General features: G+C 50.1%; 1 protein-coding gene across 1 annotated transcript in view; it reads right to left on the bottom strand.

Moving 5' to 3' along the window:
* The window catches only part of LOC147112212 (protocadherin-16-like), a 222,783-nt gene that overhangs the window by 75,514 nt on the left and 120,358 nt on the right, over positions 1-26,911 (bottom strand). Inside the window, exons 7-11 of the mRNA XM_085998329.1 lie at positions 12,067-12,163; positions 10,913-11,070; positions 5,162-6,005; positions 4,762-5,001; positions 3,949-4,075 (exon numbers count right to left, since the gene is read on the bottom strand). Of these exons, the coding sequence (XP_085854455.1) occupies positions 3,949-4,075; positions 4,762-5,001; positions 5,162-6,005; positions 10,913-11,070; positions 12,067-12,163 (1,466 nt within the window). The remainder of the gene's footprint in view (positions 1-3,948; positions 4,076-4,761; positions 5,002-5,161; positions 6,006-10,912; positions 11,071-12,066; positions 12,164-26,911) is intronic.

Raw genomic sequence — 26,911 nt, 5'->3', positions numbered from 1 at the left:
GGGGCAGGGAGGGAGTGAGGGAGGGACAGAGGGGCAGGGAGGGGGTGAGTGAGGGACAGAGGGGCAGGGAGGGGGAGTGAGTGAGGGACAGAGGGGCAGGGAGGGAGTGAGTGAGGGACAGAGGGGCAGGGAGGGAGTGAGTGAGGGACAGAGGGGCAGGGAGGGAGTGAGTGAGGGACAGAGGGGCAGGGAGGGAGTGAGTGAGGGACAGGGGGCAGGGAGGGAGTGAGTGAGGGACAGAGGGGCAGGGAGGGGGAGTGAGTGAGGGACAGAGGGGCGGGGAGGGAGAGTGAGTGAGGGACAGGGGCAGGGAGGGAGTGAGTGAGGGACAGAGGGGCAGGGAGAGAGAGTGAGTGAGGGACAGAGGGGCAGGGAGGGCGTGGGCCCTGACAATAAATCCCCAAAAAACCAAAGTCCTTGTGTTCCAGCAAAGATCCAAACATCAGGGACCCAAAATAAATTTCACAGTAGGAACAACCAAAATTGAACAAACCACTAACTACACATACTTGGGCTTAAAAATCAGTTCTACGGGAAACTTCAAACTGGCTGTGAATGAACTGAAAGAGAAAGCAAGAAGGGCTTTCTATGCCATCAAAAAATCAATCCAAATAGAAATCCCAATTAGCATTTGGCTCAAAATTTTCAAATCAGTAATTGAACCAATTGCACTCTATGGCAGTGAGGTATGGGGACCGCTAACTCAACAAGAATTTGCAAAATGGGACAAACACCCAATTGAGATCCTACATGCAGAATTCTGTAAAAGTATCCTCCGGACTCAAAGGAAAACAGTAAACAATGCATGCAGGGCGGAACTAGGCCAATATCCATTAATAATCACTATCCAAAAAAGAGCCACCAAATTTTGGAATCACCTACAAATGAGCAATCCCCAATGCTATCACTACGACGCCCTGAAATGCCAAGAGCTGACCATAAAGAAGAATACCCTCAGTCAACTAGTCCTGGGACTCAGTGAAGTAACTACTAACAATACTAACAATAACCAGCCCCAGGACAGTGACAGGGTAACACAAAGAATTCGACCCAACACAATCGTCGCTAAGCAAAAGGAAAAATATCTGACATATTGGGCAGAAACAACAAAAACCCAAAGCAAACTCAATTGCTACTTGGCCCTAAACAGACAATACAACATAGCTGATTACCTGACCATGGTAAAGGATAACAAACTGAGAAGAACCTTGACAAGGTACAGACTTAGCGAACATAGCCTAGCGATCGAAAAAGGCAGACACAGGCAGAGCAGGCTACCAAGAGAAGACAGGATATGCTCTCACTGCAGTCAGGGAGTAGTGGAGACAGAGATGCACTTCCTCACAGCCTGCGGAAAATATCAGGGCATCAGGGAGAATTTCTACCAAAAATTTTCACAAATATGCCCTGATTTCAGAAATCTGAATGACAACCAAAAACTCCCATTCCTACTGGGAGAGGAGAGAAGCTGTATAACACTGGCGGCACACTATGTTACAGCTTGCCATGAACAGAGGGACAACCAGTAAACTAAGAAAAGAATATATATAAACAATGCGAATGTATATTTATACACTCAGGGATATACCTGTTTATACACTGTATGAATAGAACTGCGTTTATGTGCTAAACCATAAATGTATTTTGATGCTTTGGCAACATAAGATGTAACTTATCATGCCAATAAAGCGATTTGAATTGTGAATTGTGAATTGTGAGAGACAGAGGGGCAGGGAGGGAGAGTGAGTGAGGGACAGAGGGGCAGGGAGAGAGAGTGAGTGAGGGACAGAGGGGCAGGGAGGGAGAGTGAGTGAGGGACAGAGGGGCAGGGAGGGAGAGTGAGTGAGGGACAGAGGGGCAGGGAGAGAGAGTGAGTGAGGGACAGAGGGGCAGGGAGAGAGAGTGAGTGAGACAGAGGGGCAGGGAGGGAGAGTGAGTGAGGGACAGAGGGGCAGGGAGGGAGTGAGTGAGAGGCAGAGGGGCAGGGAGGGAGTGAGTGAGGGACAGAGGGGCAGGGAGGGAGTGAGGGAGTGAGACAGGGGGCAGGGAGGGAGAGTGAGTGAGGGACAGAGGGGCAGGGAGGGGGAGTGAGTGAGGGACAGAGGGGCAGGGAGGGAGTGAGGGAGGGACAGAGGGGCAGGGAGAGAGAATGAGTGAGGGACAGAGGGGCAGGGAGGGAGTGAGTGAGGGACAGAGGGGCAGGGAGGGGGAGTGAGTGAGGGACAGAGGGGCAGGGAGGGGGTGAGTGAGGGACAGAGGGGCAGGGAGGGGGTGAGTGAGGGACAGAGGGGCAGGGAGGGGGTGAGTGAGGGACAGAGGGGCAGGGAGGGGGAGTGAGTGAGGGACAGAGCGGCAGGGAGGGAGTGAGTGAGGGACAGAGGGGCAGGGAGGGAGTGAGTGAGGGACAGAGGGGCAGGGAGGGAGTGAGTGAGGGACAGGGGGCAGGGAGGGAGTGAGTGAGGGACAGAGGGGCAGGGAGGGGGAGTGAGTGAGGGACAGAGGGGCAGGGAGGGAGAGTGAGTGAGGGACAGGGGCAGGGAGGGAGTGAGTGAGGGACAGAGGGGCAGGGAGAGAGAGTGAGTGAGGGACAGAAGGGCAGGGAGGGCGAGTGAGTGAGAGACAGGGGGGCAGGGAGAGAGTGAGTGAGAGACAGAGGGGCAGGGAGGGAGAGTGAGTGAGGGACAGAGGGGCAGGGAGAGAGAGTGAGTGAGGGACAGAGGGGCAGGGAGGGAGAGTGAGTGAGGGACAGAGGGGCAGGGAGGGAGATTGAGTGAGGGACAGAGGGGCAGGGAGAGAGAGTGAGTGAGGGACAGAGGGGCAGGGAGGGAGAGTGAGTGAGGACAGAGGGGCAGGGAGGGAGAGTGAGTGAAGGACAGAGGGGCAGGGAGAGAGAGTGAGTGAGAGGCAGAGGGGCAGGGAGGGGGAGTGAGTGAGGGACAGAGGGGCAGGGAGAGGGAGTGAGTGAGGGACAGAGGGGCAGGGAGGGAGGGAGTGAGGGACAGAGGGGCAGGGAGGGCGAGTGAGTGAGAGACAGGGGGGCAGGGAGGGAGTGAGTGAGGGACAGAGGGGCAGGGAGGGAGTGTGAGTGAGGGACAGAGGGGCAGGGAGGGAGTGAGTGAGGGACAGAGGGGCAGGGAGAGAGAGTGAGTGAGAGGGCAGAGGGGCAGGGAGGGAGTGAGTGAGGGACAGAGGGGCAGGGAGGAGAGTGAGTGAGGGACAGAGGGGCAGGGAGAGAGAGTGAGTGAGAGGCAGAGGGGCAGGGAGGGAGTGAGTGAGGGACAGAGGGGCAGGGAGGAAGTGAGTGAGGGACAGAGGGGCAGGGAGGGAGAGTGAGTGAGGGACAGAGGGGCAGGGAGGGCGAGTGAGTGAGAGGCAGAGGGGCAGGGAGGGAGTGAGTGAGGGACAGAGGGGCAGGGAGAGAGAGTGAGTGAGGGACAGAGGGGCAGGGAGGGAGTGAGTGAGGGACAGAGGGGCAGGGAGGGAGTGAGTGAGGGACAGAGGGGCAGGGAGAGAGAGTGAGTGAGGGACAGAGGGGCAGGGAGGGAGTGAGTGAGGGACAGAGGGGCAGGGAGAGAGAGTGAGTGAGGGACAGAGGGGCAGGGAGGGAGTGAGTGAGGGACAGAGGGACAGGGAGGGAGTGAGTGAGGGACAGAGGGGCAGGGAGGGAGTGAGTGAGAGGCAGAGGGGCAGGGAGGGAGAGTGAGTGAGGGACAGAGGGGCAGGGAGGGAGTGAGTGAGACAGAGGGGCAGGGAGGGAGAGTGAGTGAGGGACAGAGGGGCAGGGAGGGAGTGAGTGAGACAGAGGGGCAGGGAGGGAGAGTGAGGGAGAGACAGAGAGGGAGAGAGTGAGTGATTGAGTGGAGCCCTCCAGAGGGTGAGAGATAGAGACAGTGAGAGAAAGGTGAGAAGGTGGCCGGACCTCCCTCCCCAGCAGTGACGGGCGCTTACCCCGTGATCAGATGGTGGTCCTGTTCCTCTCTGTCCAAAGCTCGACTGGTGCTTATAACTCCTGTCACTGGGTCGATGGAGAAACTGTTCTCTGCCACCCCACCGTACCTCAGGAGGCCATTGGAGCCTGCGGGTGATTGAAAACACAACACATTGCACCTGATGCTGACATTACTACTTACAAAAAATAACAAAAGGCACAAGTGACAGAGACAACGGATGAGTTTAACAAGAAAAGGCCACTCGGCCCATCGAAGGATCTCCTCCCACAGCCCGTGTACACACTCTCCCATCGTGGGCATTCTATAAACACTCCCAAATCCCCCAGAAGAAATCATAAAAATTTCCAGAATATTCCTCCAACCTGCAATCTCTACTATTCGACTGTGGGGTGCTGCACCTTCCAGCGAAGATCCGACTCCAGCAGCACAGGATTGGCCCCCTCACCACCTCCCCCAACACCCCCCCAAACCCCACCTCCCCCCAACCCCCACCTCCCCCCACCCCCCAAACACCTCACTGTCCCCCACCCCCCAAAACACCTTCCCCCACCCCCCAAACCATCTCCCCCCACCCCCCCAAACCCCACCTCACTGTCCCCACCTCCCCCACACCCCCTGCCCCTCCCCCACACCCCCTGCTCCTCCCCCCACACCCCCCTGCCCCTCCCCCAGCCCCCTCACACTCCCTGCCCCCCAACCCCCACATCCCCCGCACCTCTCCCCACACCCCCATCCCCCCTCCCCCCCGGAACCACCCCCCCACTCACCACAGCCCTGGACTAGTTGGTTTGGTTGTCGAGTCACTGGTTACCTTGGTCCCTGTCGGTCGCATGGATTTGGATAACCACGGTGCCCGGTGATTGGTTCTCCGTGACGCGGGCTTCATACGCTGTCTCGTCAAACCTCGGCACCTCATCATTGACATCAATCACCTGAATGTGGAGAAGCTGGGTGGCTGAGCGGCGGAAGGTGCCATGATCAGAGGCCTCGATTGTCAGATTAAACCAACTCTGCTCTTCACAATCTAGAGCTTTCACAATGGCCAAGGCCCCTGGAATCAGAGAGACAAAGCGTCATCGAGCAGTGAGTGACACAACAGCTGCAAGGCATTGCCAAGGTCAGGGGTCGGGGGAGAATCCGATTGACACGAGGAACATCGGCTGGGGCGGGAGGGGTAAGCGGGGATAATCCCCAGTCACGTGTCTCCTTACCTGTGTTTGGATTGAGCCGGAACTTGCTGCCTCCGATGCCGGATGTTATCCGGTAACTAACCCGGCTGTTCTCTCCCAGATCAGCGTCCTGGGCAACAATGTACGAGACAATCGTGCCGACTGGCTGGTCCTCCATCACACTGATCGCTGGGGCGGACAGGAAGCGTGGGCTGTTGTCATTCTCATCGGTCACGAAGACCCGTACGGTCACCGCTGAGGATTTGCGCTGGGTGCTGTTGAGCGCTTGGTCCATAGCTTGGACCACCAGAAGGAAGGACGGATTAAGCTCACGGTCAATGGCCACTCCTGCCGTCAGCACCCCAGTGATTGGATCAATCTGGAGCAAGGTCCCTGAGGGGGTCTGGTGGACAAGCGAGTAGTGGACCTCACTGTTGGGGCCACTTCCATCTTTATCAACTGCTTGAAAGGTATAAATGGAAGCCCCAATCTCTGCATTCTCACTGATGACAATGGTGATGGGATCCTCAGCAAACTGCGGGGCGTATTCATTGCGATCCTGGATATCGATGTCTACGATGATGGCAGTGCTGTGAGGGAAGCCTGTGCTCAGATCATCGATCGCGATCTCCAGCTGGTAACGTGAGCCCAACTCATAATCCAGCTCCTGGGCCAGGTAGATGTCACCTGTCAGCCTGTCCACCACAAACCGCCCATCCAGGTCAGTTCCCCCCACCATAGTGTAGGTCACCTGACCATCTCCACGTGCCAATCGGTTATGGGAGGCCACTGAACCAATCACAGAGCCGGGGGCCATTCCCTCAATGGAGCTGAATGTGACTGTGCTGCTGTCAGATTGCGGCAAACTGCTGGTAGAGCTCAGCACCTAATGGGTTAAACAAAAGCAGGTTAAAAGAGGATATCAACACAAGAAAGCTAGATAAACACATGAGGGAGAAAAGAATAGAAGGATATGCTGATAGTGTGAGATGAAGAGGGTGGGAGGAGGCTCGTGTGGAGCACAAACACCGGCACGGACCAGTTGGGTCGAATGGCCTCGTTCTGTGCTGTACACTCTTTTTTAATTTATTCATTCATGGGATGTGGGCGTCGCTGGCAAGGCCAGCATTTATTGCCCATCCCGAACTGCCCTCGAGAAGGTGGTGGTGAGCCGCCACCTTGAACCGCTGCAGTCCGTGTGGTGAAGGTACTCCCACAGTGCTGTTAGGGAGGGAGTTCCAGGATTCTGACCCAGTGACACTGAAGGAACGGTGGTGGAGGGAGTGAATGTTTAAGGTGGTGGATGGGGTGATGTTTAAGGTGGTGGAGGGAGTGAATGTTTAAGGTGGTGGATGGGGTGATGTTTAAGGTGGTGGATGGGGTGATGTTTAAGGTGGTGGATGGGGTGATGTTTAAGGTGGTGGATGGGGTGAATGTTTAAGGTGGTGGATGGGGTGATGTTTAAGGTGGTGGAGGGAGTGATGTTTAAGGTGGTGGATGGGGTGATGTTTAAGGTGGTGGAGGGAGTGATGTTTAAGGTGGTGGATGGGGTGATGTTTAAGGTGGTGGAGGGAGTGATGTTTAAGGTGGTGGATGGGGTGGTGTTTAAGGTGGTGGATGGGGTGGTGTTTAAGGTGGTGGATGGGGTGATGTTTAAGGTGGTGGAGGGAGTGATGTTTAAGGTGGTGGATGGGGTGATGTTTAAGGTGGTGGAGGGAGTGATGTTTAAGGTGGTGGATGGGGTGATGTTTAAGGTGGTGGAGGGAGTGATGTTTAAGGTGGTGGATGGGGTGGTGTTTAAGGTGGTGGATGGGGTGGTGTTTAAGGTGGTGGATGGGGTGATGTTTAAGGTGGTGGATGGGGTGATGTTTAAGGTGGTGGATGGGGTGATGTTTAAGGTGGTGGATGGGGTGATGTTTAAGGTGGTGGATGGGGTGATGTTTAAGGTGGTGGATGGGGTGATGTTTAAGGTGGTGGATGGGGTGATGTTTAAGGTGGTGGATGGGGTGATGTTTAAGGTGGTGGATGGGGTGATGTTTAAGGTGGTGGATGGGGTGATGTTTAAGGTGGTGGATGGGGTGGTGTTTAAGGTGGTGGATGGGGTGGTGTTTAAGGTGGTGGATGGGGTGATGTTTAAGGTGGTGGATGGGGTGATGTTTAAGGTGGTGGATGGGGTGGTGTTTAAGGTGGTGGATGGGGTGATGTTTAAGGTGCTGGATGGGGTGATGTTTAAGGTGGTGGATGGGGTGATGTTTAAGGTGGTGGATGGGGTGATGTTTAAGGTGGTGGATGGGGTGATGTTTAAGGTGGTGGATGGGGTGATGTTTAAGGTGGTGGATAGCGTGCCAATCAAGCGGGCTGCTTTGTCCTGGATGCAATTCGATATAAAAGTGAGACTAAAACTGTTGGCAGAGAATAGCCTGGAAATTAAAACAAGCCAAGAAGACGGAAAGTTCTGGATGACATTCTTCCCTCCGCTGTCTTAGTGCAACAACAACAAGTTGTATTTATACGGCGCCTTTAACGTAGTAAAATGTCCCAGGGTGCTTCACAGGAGCGATTATCAAACAGAATTTGACACCCAGCCACACAAGGAGATATTAGGGCAGGTGACCAAAAGCTGGGTCAAAGAGGTCGGTTATAAGGAACGTTGTAAAGGAGGAGAGAGAGGTAACGAGGCAGAAAGGTTTAGGCAGGGAATTCCAGAGCTCAGGGCCTCGGCAGCTGAAGGCACGGCCACCAATGGTTGAGTGATTATAATCAGGGGTGTAGAAGAGGCCAGAATTAGAGGAGTGTAGATATCTCGGGGCGGGGGGGCGGTTGTGGGGCTGAAGGAGATTACAGAGATAGGGAACGGCGAGGCCATAGAGGGATTTGAAAACAAGGATGAGAATTTTAAATTTGAGGCATTGCCGGACCGGGAGCCGGTGTAGGTCAGCGAACACAGGGCTGATGGGCGAACGGGACTTGGTGCGAGTTAGGACACGGGCAGCTGAGTTTTGGATGAACTCAAGTTTACGGAGGGCGGAAGGTGTGAGGCCGGCCAGGAGAATGTTGGAATAGCCGAGTCTGGAGGTAACAGAGGTAAGGATGAGGGTTTCAGAAGCAGATGGGCTGCAGTCGGGCGATGTTATAGAGGTGAAAGTATCGGTCTTGGTGGTCAGATGCTCACCTCAGGGTGACACATGACACCAGGTTGTGAACGGTCTGGTTCAGCCTCAGACCATGGCCAGTGAGAGGGACGGGTGCACAGTGAGAATGGAGGGCTCTCTCCCCACGATCAAATACTGGAGAGTCCAACGTTATACATTTCCTCTGTTTGGATTTCTGACAGGCTTTTTTCACAATTTCGACTCTTCAGTTCTTCACAGCAGTGTCCCATCAAACATGCCCAGGGCAGCTACAGCATGGGTTAGATACAGAGTAAAGCTCCCTCTACACTGTCCCATCAAACACTCCCAGGGCAGGTACAGCATGGGTTAGATAGAGAGTAAAGCTCCCTCTACACTGTCCCATCTAACACTCCCAGGGCAGGTACAGCACGGGTTAGATACAGAGTAAAGCTCCCTCTACACTGTCCAATCAAGCACTCCCAGGGCAGGTACAGCACGGGTTAGATACAGAGTAAAGCTCCCTCTACACTGTCCCATCAAACACTCCTAGGGTAGGTACAGCACAGGTTAGAAACAGAGTAAAGCTCCCTCTACACTGCTAGAGTCCATTATAAAAGATGTAATAGCAGAGCACTTGGAAAGCAGTGACAGGATCGGACAAAGTCAACATGGATTTACAAAAGGTAAATCGTGCTTGACTAATCTACTGGAATTTTTTGAGGATGTAACTGGTAAAATAGATAAGGGAGAACCAGTGGATGTGGTGTATTTCGACTTTCAGAAGGCTTTCGATAAGGTCCTGCATAAGAGATTAGTGTGTAAAGTTAAAGCACATGGGATTGGGGGCAAGGTACTGACTTGGATAAAGAACTGGTTGGCAGACAGGAAGCAAGGAGTTGGAATAAACGGGTCTTTCTCCGAGTGGCAGGCAGTGACTAGTGGGGTACCGCAGGGATCGGTCCTAGGACCCCAGCTATTCACAATATACATTAATGATCTAGACGAGGGAACTACATGTAATATCTCCAAGTTTGCAGATGACACAAAGCTGGGTGGGCGTGTGTGCTGTGAGGAGGATGCCGAGAAACTCCAGTATGATTTGGACAGGTTGGGTGATTGGGCAGATGCATGGCAGATGCAGTATAATGTGGATAAATGCGAGGTTATCCACTTGGTGGCAAAAACAGGAAGGCAGATTATTATTTGAATGGCAATAGATTGGGAGAAGGGAAAGTGCAACGAGACCTGGGTGTCCTTGTGCACCAGTCGCTGAAGGTAAGCATGCAGGTGCAGCAGGCGGTTAAGAAGGCAAATGGTATGTTGGCATTCACAGCGAGAGGATTCGAGTACAGGAGCAAGGATGTCTTGCTGCAGTTGTACAGGGCCTTGGTGAGGCCACACCTTGAGTATTGTGTGCAGTTTTGGTCGCCTTATCTGAGGAAGGATGTTCTTGCCATGGAGGGAGTGCAGCGAAGATTCACCAGACTGATACCTGGGATGGCAGGAATGATGTATGAGGAGAGATTGGGTCGATTGGGCTTATATTCGCTGGAGTTCAGAAGAATGAGAGGGGATCTCATTGAAACTTATAAAATTCTAACAGACTAGACAGACTAGATGCAGGAAGGGTGTTTCCGATGGCAGGGGAGTCCAGAACCAGGGGTCACAGTCTAAGGATAAGGGGTAGGCCATTTACGACAGAGATGAGGAGGAATTTCTTCACCCAGAGAGTGGTGAACCTGTGGAATTCTCTACCACAGAAGGCAGTTGAGGCCAATTCATTAAATATATTCAAGAAGGAGTTGGATATATTTCTTAAGGCTAAAGGGATCAAGGGATATGGGGAGAAGGCAGGGACAGGGTACTGAATTTGGATGATCAGCCATGATCTCATTAAATGGTGGAGCGGGCTCGAGGGGCCGAATGGCCCACTGCTGCTCCTATCTTCTATGTTTCTATGTCACATCAAACACTCCCAGGGCAGGGACAGCACGGGTTAGATACAGAGTAAAGCTCCCTCTACACTGTCCCATCAAACACTCCCAGGGCAGGTGCAGCACGGGTTAGATACAGAGTAGAGCTCCCACTACACTGTCCCATCAAACACTCCCAGGGCAGCTACAGCACGGGTTAGATACAGAGTAAAGCTTCTTCTACACTGTCCCATCAAACACTCCCAGGGCAGGTACAGCACGGGTTAGATACAGAGTAAAGCTCCCTCTACACTGTCCCATCCAACACTCCCAGGGCAGGTACAGCACGGGTTAGATACAGAGTAAAGCTCCCTCTACACTGTCCCATCAAACACTCCCAGGGCAGGTACAGCACGGGTTAGATACAGAGTAAAGCTCCCTCTACACTGTCCCATCAAACACTCCCAGGGCAGGTACAGCACGGGTTAGATACAGAGTAAAGCTCCTTCTACACTGTCCCATCAAACACTCGCAAAGGACTTATTGGGTGAATTTGCCAAATTAAGTCAGTGTCGTTCCTTGTTCCAGCCCCTTGTGGTGACTCTGTTTCATTTGCTTGAATCAGGTTGGTGAGGAGTCTCTTATCCCATCATTGTGAGCTGGTTGAAAGCTTGTGTCCTGGCGCAGACAGCAGAGGGCTGGTTACTTGTACCCGTGGTCCAAGACCTCACAATTCCCTTTCACTCAGTTGGTAAATGTTTACATACCTGTACACGGACGGCGAGGGATGTGGTCTGAGGAGGACGACCACGGTCATGGGCCAGCACCGTCAACTCGTACTCGGGTCTCTCGGCACGGCTGAGCACAGTGGCTGCCCTGAGCTCACCAGAGGTGGGGTGGAGCGAGAATTGCTGGGCCCAGGGTCCTAGAGAGAGAGAGAGAGAGAGAGGCCTGGGTCAGGAACTAAATAATGCAATTTGTCTTTGGGTGATATTGAATCAGTAGCTCGTTTTACATAAAATAGAGCGAGTACAGCACAGTCCCATTCTAGGAACACAGGAACAGGAGGAGGCCATTCAGCCCCTCGAGCCTGTTCCTCCATTCTATGAGATCGTGGCTGATCTGTATCTTAACTCCATCTACCCACCTTGGTTCCGTATCCCTTCATACCCTTGCTTAACAAATATCTATCTCAGTTTTGAAAGCTCCAATTGATCCCCAGTCTCAACAGCCTTTTTTGGGGGAGAGAGTTCCAGATTTCCACCACCCTTTGTGTGAAGAAGTGCTTCCTGACATCACCCCTGAACGGCCTGGCTCTAATTTTAAGGTTCTGCCCCCTTGTTCTGGACTCCCCCCACCAGAGGAAATAGTTTCTCTCTCTCGACCCGATCAACTGCTTTAATCATCTTAAACACCTCGATCAGATCACCCCTTAATCTTCTAAACTCGAGGGAATGCAAGCCCAGTCTGGGCAACCTGTCCTCGTAATTTAACCCTTTTAGCCCCGGTATCACTCTGGTGAATCTGCGCTGCTCCCCCTCCGAGGCCGATATATCCTTCCCGAGGGGCGGGGCCCTGAACTGAACGCAGTGTCCAGGTGGGCTCTAACCAGAGTTTTACACAACTGAAGCATCACTCCACACCTTTGTATTCCAGCCCTCGAAATAAAGGCCAACATTCCATTCGCCTTTATAATTATTTTTTGTGCCGGTCCACCAGCGTTTAGAGATTTCTGTACCTGGGCCCCTAAATCTCTCGGCTCCTCCACAGCTCCCAGCTTCTCACCATTCAGAGAATGTTCTGATCGATCTTTCTTGGGTCCAAAGTGAATTACCTCACACTTCCCCTCATTGAACTCCATCTGCCACAGTTTTGCCCACTCACTGAATCTCCACTTATTTTCCCATTCACCCCATCTTACCAGAGAGAGAGTAAACCACAGTCCCATTCTCCCCTTCATCTGGATCCTTTGCCTGCAAGGTTGCCACCAGATTTCCCGAGGGTTTTCCTTCAAAAACCTGCAAGAAGGTGAGATGAAGAAGAGATCAGCCAGTGCTGGAGCTTCTAGAAGCAACGTGATGTTGTGTATGTGCCGACCTCACCAGCTGTTCCTTGCTCCTCACAGTCGAAGACCCCACAATTACTTTGCCTCGGTATTTGCTGGGGGGCTAACTCGGTGGGCATGACAATAGAAGAGGTCAAAAAAGATATAATGGGGGAAAAATTCGGTATCGCCCCGTTTGGGGCGCAATTATTGGCCGGGCGCAATGTTTAGCGCCTGGCACTAATTATCGCTTCCAACTGCAAACTTGGCTTCTATCACTCCTGGAGGTGATTGGAGCGCGAAATCACTCCCTTATCTATTCTACCAGTTACATCCTCAAAAAATTCCAGATCTTGTATTGTGCAATGAGACAGGGTTAATTAGCAATCTCATAGTAAAGGATCCTCTAGGGCACAGTGATCATAATATGATAGAATTTCACGTTAAGTTTGAGAGTGACTTGCCTAAGTCCGAAACTAGAGTCTTAAACTTAAATAAAGCCAATTACATAGGTATGAGGGGTGAGTTGGCTAAGGTAGATTGGAAAAATAAATTAAAAGGTATGGCGGTAGATAAGCAGTGGCTAGCATTTAAAGAAATATTTAATAATTCTGAACAAAAATACATTCCATTGAGAAACAAAAACTCCACAGGAAACGTGGTCCAACTGTGGCTAACTAAAGAAGTTAAGGATAGCATTAGATTGAAAGAATTTGGTTAGAGTTGAGGAGCAAAAAGGGTATGATCACGCTATTGGGGGTACTGTATAGGCCTCCAAATAGTGAGAGGGAGGTAGAGGAGCAAATCTGCAGGGAAATCGCAGAAATATGCAAAAGCTATAGAGTGGTGATATTGGGGGACTTTAATGACCCAAATATCGATTGGGATAATGCTAGGGTAAAGGGAAAGGAGGGGGGGAATTTCCGAAATGTGTTCAGGTGAATTTCCTTGACCAATATGTTCTTGGCCCAACTAGGAAGGAGGCATTGCTGGATCTGGTGCTGGGGAATGAGGTGGGCCAGGTTGACCAAGAGTCGGTGGGCCAGGTTGACCAAGAGTCTGTGGGAGAACACTTGGGTACGAGTGATCATCGTATCATAAGATTTAGATTAGCAATGGAGAGGAGCAAGGAGCAATCTAGAGTGGAACTTCTAAACTGGAATAGGGCTAACTTCAATGGGATGTGAAAGGATTTAGCCAGAGTAAAATGGAACCAAAGACTGACAGGAAAAACTGTAACAGAACAATGGGTGATCTTTAAGGAGGAGATGTTCCAAGTACAGGCTAGGTACATTCCAACAAGAGGGAAGGGTAAGGGCAGATGTGAGGAAAAACTTTTTTATGCAGCGAATGGTGAGGACCTGGAACTCGCTGCCGACGGAAGTGGTGGAAGCGGACACACTCAGTGGGGTCGATTTTCCCGAAGCTGTTGGGAAGGAGGCGGGACTACAACTTTCGGGTTTTAGACCCGCCTACTTCGACGTCCGGCCAATCTGTGCAATTTTCCCTTGATTGACCTTGTTGAGCCTGCCCAGCGGGCTCAGCAGGCCAATTAAGAGCCACCCGGCAACAGGTGACGTCACAGACTGAAATTTCATCTGTCCAGAGTTCTTGACAGATGAAATATCAGTGTTTCACAGCTGTTTGAAGCTGCCAAACACTGACAGTCTGATTTCTAACATGAGTCCTTCTGCACAGACTCAGTTAGAACTCTCAGCAGCACTCAAAGCTGAAGGCTGTCACTTTTCACAGATCGCAGCCGTTCAGCTTTAAGTGCCGGCTGAGTGATGGGCTCCCGACGGCTACAGGAAGAAAGGCTGTTAAGGTAAGTACAGGTAAGTAAAAGTTCTTTACACACTTTAGACACACCAAACACACTTACCTTTGCACTCATGCACCTATCACTCACCTTAGCACCGACATCGCGACCCCTCCAACTCCTTCAACCCGACGGCCCGCCTGCTCTAACCTGGCGTGGTTTGGAGCCATCGGGAATCCCACAGGAAACCCCTCAAAATAGGGATTAGGCTAAAAACTGCCTGTTAACTACCTGTTAACAGGCAGTTAATTGGCACTAATCCCTTCCCGCCTCGTTTCGGCGGGTCCCAGGGCGGGGCGGGTGCTTGCCGCCCCTGAAAGTTGCGTGGAGCGGTGTGGTGTATGTGCCTTTAAGAGCCCCTGTGTACTGTAATGCCGGTAATGGCCACTCGGGCTATATAAGCCTGTGTAGTGTCTTGTATCTTTTAGTTCACCTCCAGACTTTGTTCAGTAAACACCTGTTAAACCAGCTCCTGCATTCCGTGTCTCCATTAACACACGGATACAACAGTGGCGACGAATTGGAAACGGACTTACCTGCAATTCGGCAGCACCTCAAAGAGATCGATTCCTCAGGTCGAAGAAAAAAAAAGGGAGAAACTTTGGTTTCACCAGCTAGCCGGGCTGGTGGCAGGTACTGCAATAATCCTTCCTGGGCGGCGGGCTGGGGCTCGATCGGCTGGCTCTGCAGTGGGGCCGAGCAGTGAAGGCGGAGGCAAACCGAGACGGAGGGTGGAGCACTCGGGAGACGGCCAGCTCTGCAGGGCAGGTCGGCGTTCGGACCAAGCAGAGGGAGGGAAAAGTCCCAGAGAGTCCGGCGGGAACGAGTCTCTGACTATTAAAAATATTTGTATAAATAAAAATCACAGAGAACAGCGTTGTCAGCAGCGACAGCGGTGGGAAAGCGCGGGAGGTGCCATTTTTTTCCCAGGATGCCTAAGACTGGCAACATTACTGCTTTCGATAGTGATGTAGAGGATTGGGCCACATATGTGGAAAGAGTGGAAGTATATTGCACAGCGAATGAAATAAAGGATGATAAAAAGGCATCGGTACTTCTAAATCTAATGAGCGCAAGGACATACAGGCTGTTACGAAACTTAATCGCTCCAGCCAAACCGATGGACAAGAATTTTAAGGAGATTGTTGATACCCTACACTGCCAATTCGGGGCAGGACTGGTAGATTCTCTACGAGACAAATTCGTCTGCGGTCTCCTAAGTGAAGGAACACAAAAAAGGCTACTTTCTGAGAAAGATTTGACACTGGACAAGGCTTTCAGTGTAGCTGTATCATACGAAGCAGCAGCAAGAGGAGCTGCAGAGATACAGCAAAAGCCACAGGACTTCGGCACCCATGAAATGACACGGGGTTTCGAGAGATGTTATCGCTGCGGCAGATCCACCCATGACCAGAGGGACTGCTGGTTCAAGGACAAAGCATGCAGGCAATGCGGAAAGATGGGACACATTACACGTGTATGCCGATCTGGAAACAAAAAATCCACTGACAGAAAAAAAATCAATAAGGAAAAGTACAGAAAGGTACAAATGATGACGGACAGTAGCTCCGAAGACCAGAAGAGCGATAGCGAATCCGGAAACAAGAGACTAAGCTCTCTCAAATTACATAATGTAATTGCCAAAGAAGATTACCAGACCATTTGGGTTACCCTCACGATAGCGGGGTCCCCAGTTAAAATGGAGCTAGATACAGGATCAGCTCTGACCGTCATAAGTAGACGGGATTACGAGCGGCTATTTCCGCATATACCTTTGAAAGACACATCCATTATCTTGAAAACATATACGGGGCAGAAAGTATACCCCAAAGGGAAAATAAAGGTGCCTGTTGTATACAACGGCAAGGAAATGCAGAAGTTGTATTGATATGTTCTGCAAGATGGTGGTCCACCGCTGTTGGGACGTGAATGGATCAGGAAGATACGTTTGGACTGGCACTCCATTCAGGCACTGACGGTGACCAGTAAGAAAAAAGATGATGATGACATCATACCTGAACGATTAAAAGATATCTTGGCCAATGCCAAAGAAGTGTTCCAACAAGAACTAGGAACCTTGAAAGGCGTCACCGCCTCAATAAAGGTGGAAGATGCGGCAATTCCCAAGTTTTTTAAGGCAAGGCCGGTGCCATACGCAATTCGTCCAGCAGTCGAGGCAGAGCTGGAGAATTTGGAAAAGACAGGCGTGTTATCCAAGATAGATTGGAGCGAGTGGGCAACACCCACCGTCCCGGTCATGAAGAAAACGTTGAATAATGATAAATCTGAAGAACAGAGAAAAATTCGCATCTGTGGGGACTTCAAGGTGACTGTAAACCCAGTCCTTCACATGGTACAGTGTCCTCTTCCGAGGATAGAAGATATTTTCGCCTCACTATCCGGAGGGAAACGTTTCACAAAAATTGACTTGGCACAGGCATATCTACAGATGGAGGTTGAGGAGACCTCTAAAAAGTATCTCACAATAAACACACACAAAGGCCTGTACCAGTACAATCGACTGGTTTTCGGAGTAGCATCAGCTCCAGCTATCTGGCAAAGAGCTATGGAACAAGTCCTGCAAGGGATTCCTGGGACTCAATGCTACCTAGACGACATCCTTGTAACAGGAGAAAACGACAACGAACACCTTGCCAATTTGGAGAAGGTGCTCACTAGGCTGAGAGAACGGGGCCTATGAGCAAACCGCCCCAAGTGCGAATTTTTCCAGAAACAAATATCATATTGTGGCCACATAATTAATGAAGAAGGGTTGCATAAGTCCCCTGAGAAAATTGAAGCGGTCATAAAAGCACCAGCACCTGAAAATGTCTCACAATTAAGGTCGTTCCTGGGATTGATAAATTACTATCATAAATTTTTACCGAACTTGTCAACTGTTCTGCACCCTCTTAACGAACTGCTACAAACGGGAGTAATTTGGGAATGGAGCGAGGACTGTAAACGTGCCTTCCATAAATGTAAAGGCTTGATCACGTCCAAGGAAGTTTTGGCTCATTACAACCCATCACTGCCAATCAGACTGGCGTGCGATGCATCCCCTTACGGCGTAGGAGCGGTATTATCACATAGATTCCCTGATGGCTCAGAACGGCCGATAGCTTTTGAACTCAGCTGAGCGTAACTATGCCCAGATCGACAGGGAAGCACTCAGCCTGGTATGGGGAGTGAAGAAATTCAACCATTACCTACACGGACAAAAATTTACCTTGTTGACTGACCATCAACCCCTCGTCTCCATATTCAACCCTAAAAAGGGCGTTCCCATTATGACAGCACAAAGGCTACAGAGGTGGTCCCTTTTCCTAGGGGCACACTGATATGGCATAGAATACAAAGGATCAAAACAGCATGGAAATGCTGATGGTTTATCGCATCAACCGTTGCCAACGGTAGAAGAGGCACCTACAGTGGACCCAGTGGAAATGTTCCACTCTAGCATAGTAGAATGTCTACCAGTAACAAATTCTGCCATTGAAAAGGAAACGAGAAATGACCCGACTCTCTCATGAGTCTACAATTTAACGGTGAAGGGATAGCCAGCACATGGCGAACCACTGTTGCCAGCATTCTCGCAAAGAAGGGAACAGCTGTCAGTGTGCCGAGGAACCTTAATGTGTGGATCCAGAGTGGTGATTCCACCCAAACTCCAGGATAAAGTGCTAAAGGAGCTTCACGAGGGGCATCTGGGTGGAGTGAAAATGAAGAACCTAGCCAGAGCGTTTGTGTGGTGGCCAGGTATCGACGGAGACATCGAAGAAATGACCAAGGGCTGTCTAGGATACCAGAAGGTCCAAAACGCCCCACCACAAGACCCTCTACATCCATGGGAGTGGCCCTCATCTCCATGGCAAAGGGTACACATCGACTTTGCTGGTCCATTTATGGACTCAATGTTCTTAATCGCGGTTGATGCACACTCCAAGTGGCCGGAGGTAATAAAGATGTCCTCCACCACCACGGAAAAAACCATCACAGTATTAAGGACCATATTTGCCAGGAATGGGCTGCCTGAACAGGTCTGTTCTGATAATGGACCACAATTTGTGTCCGAAGAATTCAGGAAGTTCTTAAAAAACAATGGGGTTAAGCACTACACGTCCGCCCCCTACCATTCCGCCACCAATGGATTGGCTGAAAGGTTTGTCCAGACCTTCAAGAAGGCCATAAAGGCCATGGGTAATGAAGACATAAATCTACAGCATAAGGTAGATAACTTCTTGTTTGCATACAGGAATTCAACACATATGGTTACAAACCAGACTCCCGCCATGATGTTTTTCAATAGAAGACTAAGATGCCAGCTGGATTTGATCAAGCCAAACATCAGAAGGGACGTAGAGAACCGGCAATTTCAAGGCATGAATGAAAGGCCAACTAGAACCTTCCAGATAGGTCAACAAGTTTTGGCCCGGGACTACCGTACCGAGAAATGGCAGCCTGGAACTATTTGCACACGACTAGGACCGCTGATGTATACCGTGGACATTGGAGAAAGCATAATAAGGCGCCATGCTGACCAGATCATAGAGTCATCCGAAAAGGGACAACCTACACCACAACTCTATACACCTGATGATGAAGCAGAGATACCCATAGTATCTACCCCCGATCCGGTGATGCTAGAACCAGATGAACCCGACACTGGCATTCCAGCCGAATCGACCTTGCCAAAAGAACCTACTACACCACCGAAAACTACTACACCACCGAGGCGTTATCCGGACCGAGTCAGGAAGCCTCCAGAGAGACTGACTTATAATTGATTAACTGCAGCAATATGTAGATTATTGTTCTTGTAAACATGTTAATAACAATTACTTAAAATGTTATGTACTGGTTGTCTAAAAGGGGAGGAATTGTGGTGTATGTGCCTTTAAGAGCCCCTGTGTACTGTAATGCCGGTAATGGCCACTCGGGCTATATAAGCCTGTATAGTGTCTTGTATCTTTTAGTTCACCTCCAGACTTTGTTCAGTAAACACCTGTTAAACCAACTCCTGCATTCCGTGTCTCCATTAACACACGGATACAACAAGCGGGGTTTTGGGCGGGATGGTGTCGGGACCCCCAAATTCGGGATTTTCCCCCCCACATGCCTGAAACCCCGCCTGATGGCTCCACGAAAATCGACCCCAATGTTTTCAAGGGGAGACTGGATAGGCACTTGAGGGAAATAAACTATACGGGGATAGAGCGGGGGAATGGGACTGACTGGATTGCTCTACAGAGAGCCGGCACGGACTCATAGAAGAAACATAGAAGATAGGAGCAGAAGTAGGCCTTCTGTGCCGTTATGACTCTCTGGGCTAAAAATTGAGTAGCGCCCCAATTGAGGCGCTAACTTCGGCGGGGCGCTAAAAGTAGCGCCCCAGAAATATTAGCGCCCCCACGCTGGTAATTGAGTGGTTGCACCCCAAGAGGGAAGCGAGGCGCTACTGGAAGCGTCCCGCCTCCCTCTTGGGGCGCTGCGAGTGAATATCGTGGCGCTACGTGCCGCAGTGCCACACGCTGCGGCATGTCGCGCCGCGGTATTGCAGGCCTTCCTCCCCTTCTTAAAGGGGAGGGGCCTTGTGCAGCGCGGCCTGGGGCCCAGCTGGGCCCCCGGGGATCTGGAGTGCAGGCAAAAGAGCCCGGAACCCAAGAGAAGTGCCGGGCTCTTGGAGCGCAGCCGGCACTCCGCGGTGGGGGGGGGGGTCATTCCGGAGGCCGGGGACGGGAGCGCAGGCAGGTACTGGCAGGCGGCCAGCAACAAAAATGGCCGCCCCGCACCTCGCCTTTAAATTGTGCCTCCCCGGCCGCAGGTACGCCACCCTGACCCCGTCGCACATAGAGTCCGGCGGTAAATCAGGGGGCGCTCCCGACGATCGCGACCAGGGCGCTGCGCACACCAATGATGTCATCGCCAGCGGTGCAGTGCTACCGGTTAGCGCCACCACTAACCTCCCGCTGAATTTTGCAGGAGGCGTGGGCAGTGCCGCGCCCGGGCACTAGTTGGTTTGCGCCCCACTTAGCGCCCTCTTAAGGTGCTAATGGGTGGCGCAACCAACTGAATTTTTCCCCCTAAGACTCCTTGGATGACGAGGGAGATAGAGAAGATGATGAATCAAAAAAAGAGGGTGTATGATGCATGTCAGGTGAATTTTTCAAGGGAGAATCAGACCAAATACAATAAGTTGAGAGGGGAAGTGAAGATGAAAATAAGACTGGCAAAGAGAGAATATGAGAGTAGAATGGCAGTTAACATAAAAGGGAACCCAAAAATCTACCAGCATGTAAACAGTAAGCGGGTAGTAAGAGGCAGGGTGGGGCCTATTAGCGACAAGGAAGGTGACATATGCTTAGAGGTGCGGGGCAAGGCTAGAATACTCAATGAGTGCTTTGTATCGGTGTTTACTAAGGAGTTGGATATCGGTAGCAGTGGAAAAGGTAGAAGCAATGGAAGGGGTGAAAATTGATAGACAGGATGTAGTAGAAAGGCTGGGTATGCTTAGAGTGGACAAGTCGCCTGGTCCAGATGGCTTGCATCCCAGGTTGCTAAGGGAATTGGGGGAGGAGATAGCGGAAGGGCTTGCCATAATTTTCCAATCTTCCCTAGATGTGGGGGAGGTGCCTGAGGATTAGAAAGTGGTAAATGTGACACCATTGTTCAAGAAAGGGTGAAAGGACAATCCTAGAAACTACAGTTTAACATCAGTGGTGGGTAAAGTTTTAGAAACAATAATCAAGAAAAAAATTAACAGGCACTTGGAGGGGTTTAAGCTAATTAAGGAGAGCCAACACGGATTTGTAAAAGGCAGATCATGTTTGTTTAAACGAACTGAATTTTTGATGAAGTAACAGGGACTCAATGGGCCAAATGGCCTCCTTCTGTGCCGTTATGACTCCATGGTGGAAAAATTCAGTATCGCCCCGTTTGGGGCGTGATTATCGGCCGGGCGTAAAGATTAGCGCCTGGCGCTAATTATCACCTCCGACTGCAAACTTGGCTTTTATCGCCCCTGGAGGTGATTGGAACGCTAAATCAGGCGCTTCACACCTTTCTTAAGGCGCTAACGCCGAGGAGCGAGGCGTTACCTCAGAGCGCTGACGAAGCTCATGTGCTGTCAGTCAGCAATGGAACACAGACACACTGGCGCCGGCCAGTTCTTAAAGGGGAGGGTTCATCTTGCTCTCCATCCACATCCTGCTCATTGCAGCCTTGAATCTCGGCCTGGAGAGACCTGTACATCAAATCTGCTGGAAAGAACAATGGAGAGGCCCAGGGAAAGAGCTCAGAGTGCAGCCCCCACGGTCTCTTCTAAATCGATTCAAGGAAGGTCAAATCAAAATGAACCTGCAAAGTGCTGCTCAGTACCCAAAACTCCTTCACACAGCGTTGAATCTCTCCAGAAGTCTCTCTCTCTCTCAGAATGCGTGGTGCAAAAATGTCGCCGACAAAAAAAGGCAGGAAGTGGTCGTCTTTAAATAGCGCTCCCCCAGTCCCTTCCCGGCTGCAAAACGCTCCCCTCAACCTGTCGTTGCTAGCGGCAGGCGGTAAGGCAGGGGGCGCCACTCAATATCCAGTCCGGGGCACTACTGGGGCGACTGACGTCACGATCTGCCGGTGCAGGGGATCGTGTCGGTAGTGTTTGGCGCCGCCGCAAAATATCTAGTTAAATTCGTGAGCAGCGCAAACAGCGCCGCGCCCGGGCGCTAGTTGCTTTGCGCCCCATTAGCGCCCTCTTAAGGGGCTAACGGGAGGTGCAAACCAACTGAATTTTTCCCCCTAAGAAGCTTATAATGTTGCAAAGAATAATAGTAAGCCTGGGGATTGGGAGAGTTTCAGAAACCAACAAAGGATGACCAAAAAATTGATAAAAAGGAGAAAAATAGAATATGAGGGAAAACTAGCAAAAATTTAAAAGCAGATTGTAAGAGCTTCTACAAGTATGTAAAAAGGAAGAGAGTAGCAAAAGTAAACATTGGTCCCTTAGAGACTGAGACAGAAGAAATTACTATGGTGAATAAGGAAATGGCAGAAACATTAAACAAATATTTTGTATCTGTCAATATCAACAACAACAACAACATGTATTTATATAGCGCCCTTAACGTAGTAAAATGTTCCAAGGCGCTGTACAGGAGTATTTTAAGACAAAAAATTTGACACCATTCCACATAAGGATAAATTAGGGCAGGTGACCAAAAGCTTGGTTAAAGAGGTAGGTTTTAAGGAGCGTCTTAAAGGAGGAAAGAGAAGTAACGAGGCAGAGAGGTTTAGGCAGGGAATTCCAGAGCTTAGGGCCCAGGCAACAGAACGCACGGCCACCAATGGTTGAGCGATTATAATCAGGGATGGTCAAGAGGGCAGAATTAGAAGAGCGCAGATATCTCAGGGGGTTGTGGGGCTGAAGGAGGTTACAGAGAGAGGGAGGGGCGAGGCCATGGAGGGATTTGAAAACAAGGATGAGAATTTTGAAATCGAGGCATTGTTCAACCGAGAGCCAATGTAGGTCAGCGAGCACAGGGGTGATGGGTGAATGGGACTTGGTGCGGGTTAGGACACGGGCAGCCGAGTTTTGGATGACCTCAAGTTTACGTAGGGTGGAATGTGGGAGGCCAGCCAGGAGTGTGTTGGAATAGTCAAGTCTAGAGGTAACAAAGGCATGGATGAGGGTTTCAGCAGCGGATGAGCTGAGGCAAGGGTGGAGACGGGCGATGTTACGGAGGTGGAAATAGGCGGTCCTTGTTGAGATGCGGATATGTGGTCGGGAGCTCATTTCAGGGTCAAATATGACACCAAGGTTGCGAACAGTGTGGTTCAGCCTCAGACAGATGTTAGGGAGAGGGATGGAGTCAGTGGCTCGGGAACGGAGTTTGCGGCGGGGACCGAAAACAATGGCTTCGGTCTTCCCAATATTTAATTGGAGAAAATTTTTGCTCATCCAGAACTGTATGTCGGACAAGCAGTCTGACAATTTAGAGACAGTGGAGGGGTCGAGAGAAGAGGTTGTGAGGTAGAGCCCGGTATCGTCAGCGTACATGTGGAAACTGACGCTGTGTTTTCAGATGATGTCGCCAAGGGGCAACATGTAGATGAGAAATAGGAGGGGGCAAGGATAGATCCTCGGGGGACACCAGAGGTAATGATGTGGGAGGCGGGAAGAGAAGCCATTGCAGGTGATTCTCTGGCTACGATTAGATAGATAAGAATGGAACCCAGCGAGTGCAGTCCCACCCAGCTGGACGATGGTGGAGAGGCGTTGGAGGAGGATGGAGTGGTCAACCGTGACAAAGGATGCAAACAAGTCAAGAAAGAAGAGGAGGGATAGATTACCTTTGTCACAGTCACAAAGGATGTCATTTGTGACTGATGAGAGCTGTTTCGGTACTGTGGCAGGGGCGGAAACTGGATTGCAGGGATTCAAACATGCAGTTCCGGGAAAGATTGGTACGGATTTGGGAGGCGACAACACATTCAAGGAATTTGGAGAGGAAAGGGAGGTTGGAGATGGGGTGGTAGTTTGCAAGGACGGAGGGGTGATGACGGCAGATTTGAGGGAGAGGGGGTCAGTACCTGAGGAGAGAGAACTATTAACAATATATCAGCTAACATGGGAGCCAGAAAAGGAAGTTGTGTGGTCAGCAGTTTGGTAGGCATAGGGTCAAGGGAGCAGGAGGTGGGTCTCATGGACAAGATGAGCACGGAGAGGTCAAGAGGAGAGATCAGAGAGAAACTGGAGAAAGATGTGAGTTCACGGCTTCAGAGTAGAAAATACAAAAAGCATACCAAAAATGGTGGGGAACCAAGGGTCTAATGAAGGTGAGGAACCTAATGCATTAACATAAGTAGAGAAAAAGTACTAGAGAATCTAATGGGACTAAAAGCCAACAAATTCAAAGATCACATGGATGATCTACAGAATTTGTTCATCCCAATTTGGCATAAAAATAAAACAAAAGAGGTGACTCAACCGTGGCTAACAAGGGAAATTAGGGATAGCATAAGATCCAAGGAGAGGACATATAAATTGGCCAGAAAAAGCAGTAAACCTGAGGATTGGGAGCAGTTTAGGGTTCAACAAAGGAGGACAAAGGGATTAATTAAGAGGGGGGAAATAGAGTATGAGAGTAAGCTTGCAGGGAACATAAAAACTGACTGTAAAAGCTTTTATAGATATGTGAAGAGAAAAAGATTGGTGAAGTCAAGCGTAGACCCCTTGCAGTCAGAATCAGGGGAATTTATAATGGGGAACAAAGAAATGGCAGACCAATTACATACATATTTTGGTTCTGTCTTCACAAAGGAGGACACAAATAACCTCCCAAAGATGTCGGGGAACATAGGGTCTAATGACAGGGAGGAACTGATAGAAATCAGTATTTGTAGGGAAATGGTGTTAGGGAAATTGATGGGATTGAGGACCGATAAATCCCCAGGGCCTGATAATCTACATCCTAGGGTACTTAAGGAAGTGGCCCTAGAAACAGTAGATGGATTGCGGGTCATCTTCCAAAATTCGATAGACTCTGGAACAGTACCCATGGATTGGCGGGTAGCTAATGTTACCCCACTGTTCAAAAAGGGTGGTAGTGAGAAAACGGGGAATTACAGACCGGTAAGCCTGACATCGGTAGTGGGGAAAATGCTGGAGTCCATTATAAAGGATGTAATAGCAGAGCACTTGGAAAAAAGTGACCGGATCGGACAAAGTCAACATGGATTTACAAAAGGTAAATCATGCTTGACTAATCCACTGGAATTTTTTGAGGATGTAACTGGTAAAATAGATAAGGGAGAACCAGTGGATGTGGTGTATTTGGATTTTCAAAAGGCTTTCGATAAGGTCCTGCATAAGAGATTAGCGTGTAAAATTAAGGCACATGGGATTGGGGGCAAGGTATTGACTTGGATAGAGAACTGGTTGGCAGACAGAAAGTAAAGAGTTGGAATAAACGGCTCTTTTTCCGAGTGGCAGGCAGTGACTAGTGGGGTACCGCAGGGATCGGTCCTTGGACCCCAGCTATTCACAATATATATTAATGATCTGGACGAGGGAACTAGATGTAATATCTCCAAGTTTGCAGATGACACAAAGCTGGGTGGGCGTGTGTGCTGTGAGGAGGATACCGAGAAACTCCAGTATGATTTGGACAGGTTGGGCGATTGGGCAGATGCATGGCAGATGCAATATAACGTGGATAAATGCGAGGTTATCCACTTTGGTGTCAAAAACAGGAAGGCAGATTATTATCTGAATGGCAATAGATTGGGAGAAGGGGAAGTGCAACGAGACCTGGGCGTCCTTGTGCACCAGTCGCTGAAAGTAAGCATGCAGGTGCAGCAGGCGGTTAAGAAGGCAAATTTGTTGGCCTTCGTAGCGAGAGGGTTCGAGTACAGGAACAAGGATGTCTTGCTGCAGTTGTACAGGGCCTTGGTGAGACCACATCTGGACTATTGTGTGCAGTTTTGATCGCCTTATCTGAGGAAGGATGTTCTTGCCATGGAAGGAGTGCAGCGAAGATTCACCAGGCTGATACCTGGGATGGCAGGAATGACGTATGAGGAGAGATTGGGTCGATTGGGCTTGTACTCGCTGGAGTTTAGAAGAATGAGAGGGGATCTCATCGAAAGTTATAAAATTCAACAGGACTAGACAGACTGGATGCAGGAAGGATGTTCCCGATGGCGGGGGAGTCCAGAACCAGGGGTCACAGTCTAAGGATAAGGAGTTAGCCATTTAGGACTGAAATGAGGAGGAATTTCTTCACCCAGAGAGTGGTGAACCTGTGGAATTCTCTACCACAGAAGGCAGTAGAGGCCAATTCATTAAATGTATTCAAGAAGGAGTTAGATATATTTCTTAAGACTAAAGGGATCAAGGGATATGGGGAGAAGGCAGGGACAGGATACTGAATTTGGACGATCAGCCATGATCTCACTGAATGGCGGAGCAGGCTCGAGGGGCCGAATGGCCTACTCCTGCTCCTATCTTCTATGTTTCTATGTTTCTATCCCCTGGACCTGACGGCCTACATCCTAGGGTTCTAAAAGAGGTGGTTGAAGAAATAGTGGATGCATTGGTTTTGATCTTCCAAAATTCCCTAGATTCTAGACTGGTCCCAGAGGATTGGAAGGTCGCAAATGTAACACCGCTATTCAAGAAAGGAGGGAGAGAGAAAAAAGGGAACTACAGGCCAGTTAGTCTGACATCAGCCATCGGGAAAATGCTGGAATCCATTATTAAGGAAGTGGTATCAGGGCACTTAGAAAATCATAACATGATTAGACAGAGTCAACATGGTTTTATGAAAGGGAAATCGTGTTTGACAAATTTATTAGAGTTTTTTTGAGGATGTAACTAGCAGGGTCGATAATGGGGAACCAGTGGATGTAATGTATTTGGATTTCCAAAAGGCATTCGATAAGGTGCCAATTAAAAGGTTATTACACAAGATTAGGGCTCATGGGGTTGGGGGTAATATAGTAGCGTGGATAGAGGATTGGTTAACGGACAGAAAACAGAGAGTAGGGATAAACGGATCTTTTTCAGGTTGGCAGGCTGTAACTAGTGGGGTGCCGCAAGGATCAGTGTTGGGGCCTCAGCTATTTACAATCTATATTGATGACCTAGATGAAGGGACCGAGTGTAATGTATCCAAGTTTGCTGACGATACAAAGCTAGGTGGGACAGTAAGCTGTGACTTCCCCGCCCGCTCCCCATAACCCTACACTCCCTTATCTTGCAAAAATCTGTCTCTCTCCACCTTAAATGTATTTAATGACCCAGCCTCCACAGCTCTCTGGGGCAGAGAATTCCACAGATTTACGACCCTCAGAGAAGAAATTCCTCCTCATCTCAGTTCTAAAAGAGCGACGCTTTATTCTAAAACTGTGCCC

The sequence above is a fragment of the Somniosus microcephalus genome, chromosome 10 (assembly GCF_052327205.1).
Source record: "Somniosus microcephalus isolate GS21.2 chromosome 10, FLI_Smic_1.0, whole genome shotgun sequence".
NCBI classification, from domain to species: domain Eukaryota; kingdom Metazoa; phylum Chordata; class Chondrichthyes; order Squaliformes; family Somniosidae; genus Somniosus; species Somniosus microcephalus.
This window is presented reverse-complemented; position numbering and strand designations above follow the sequence as displayed.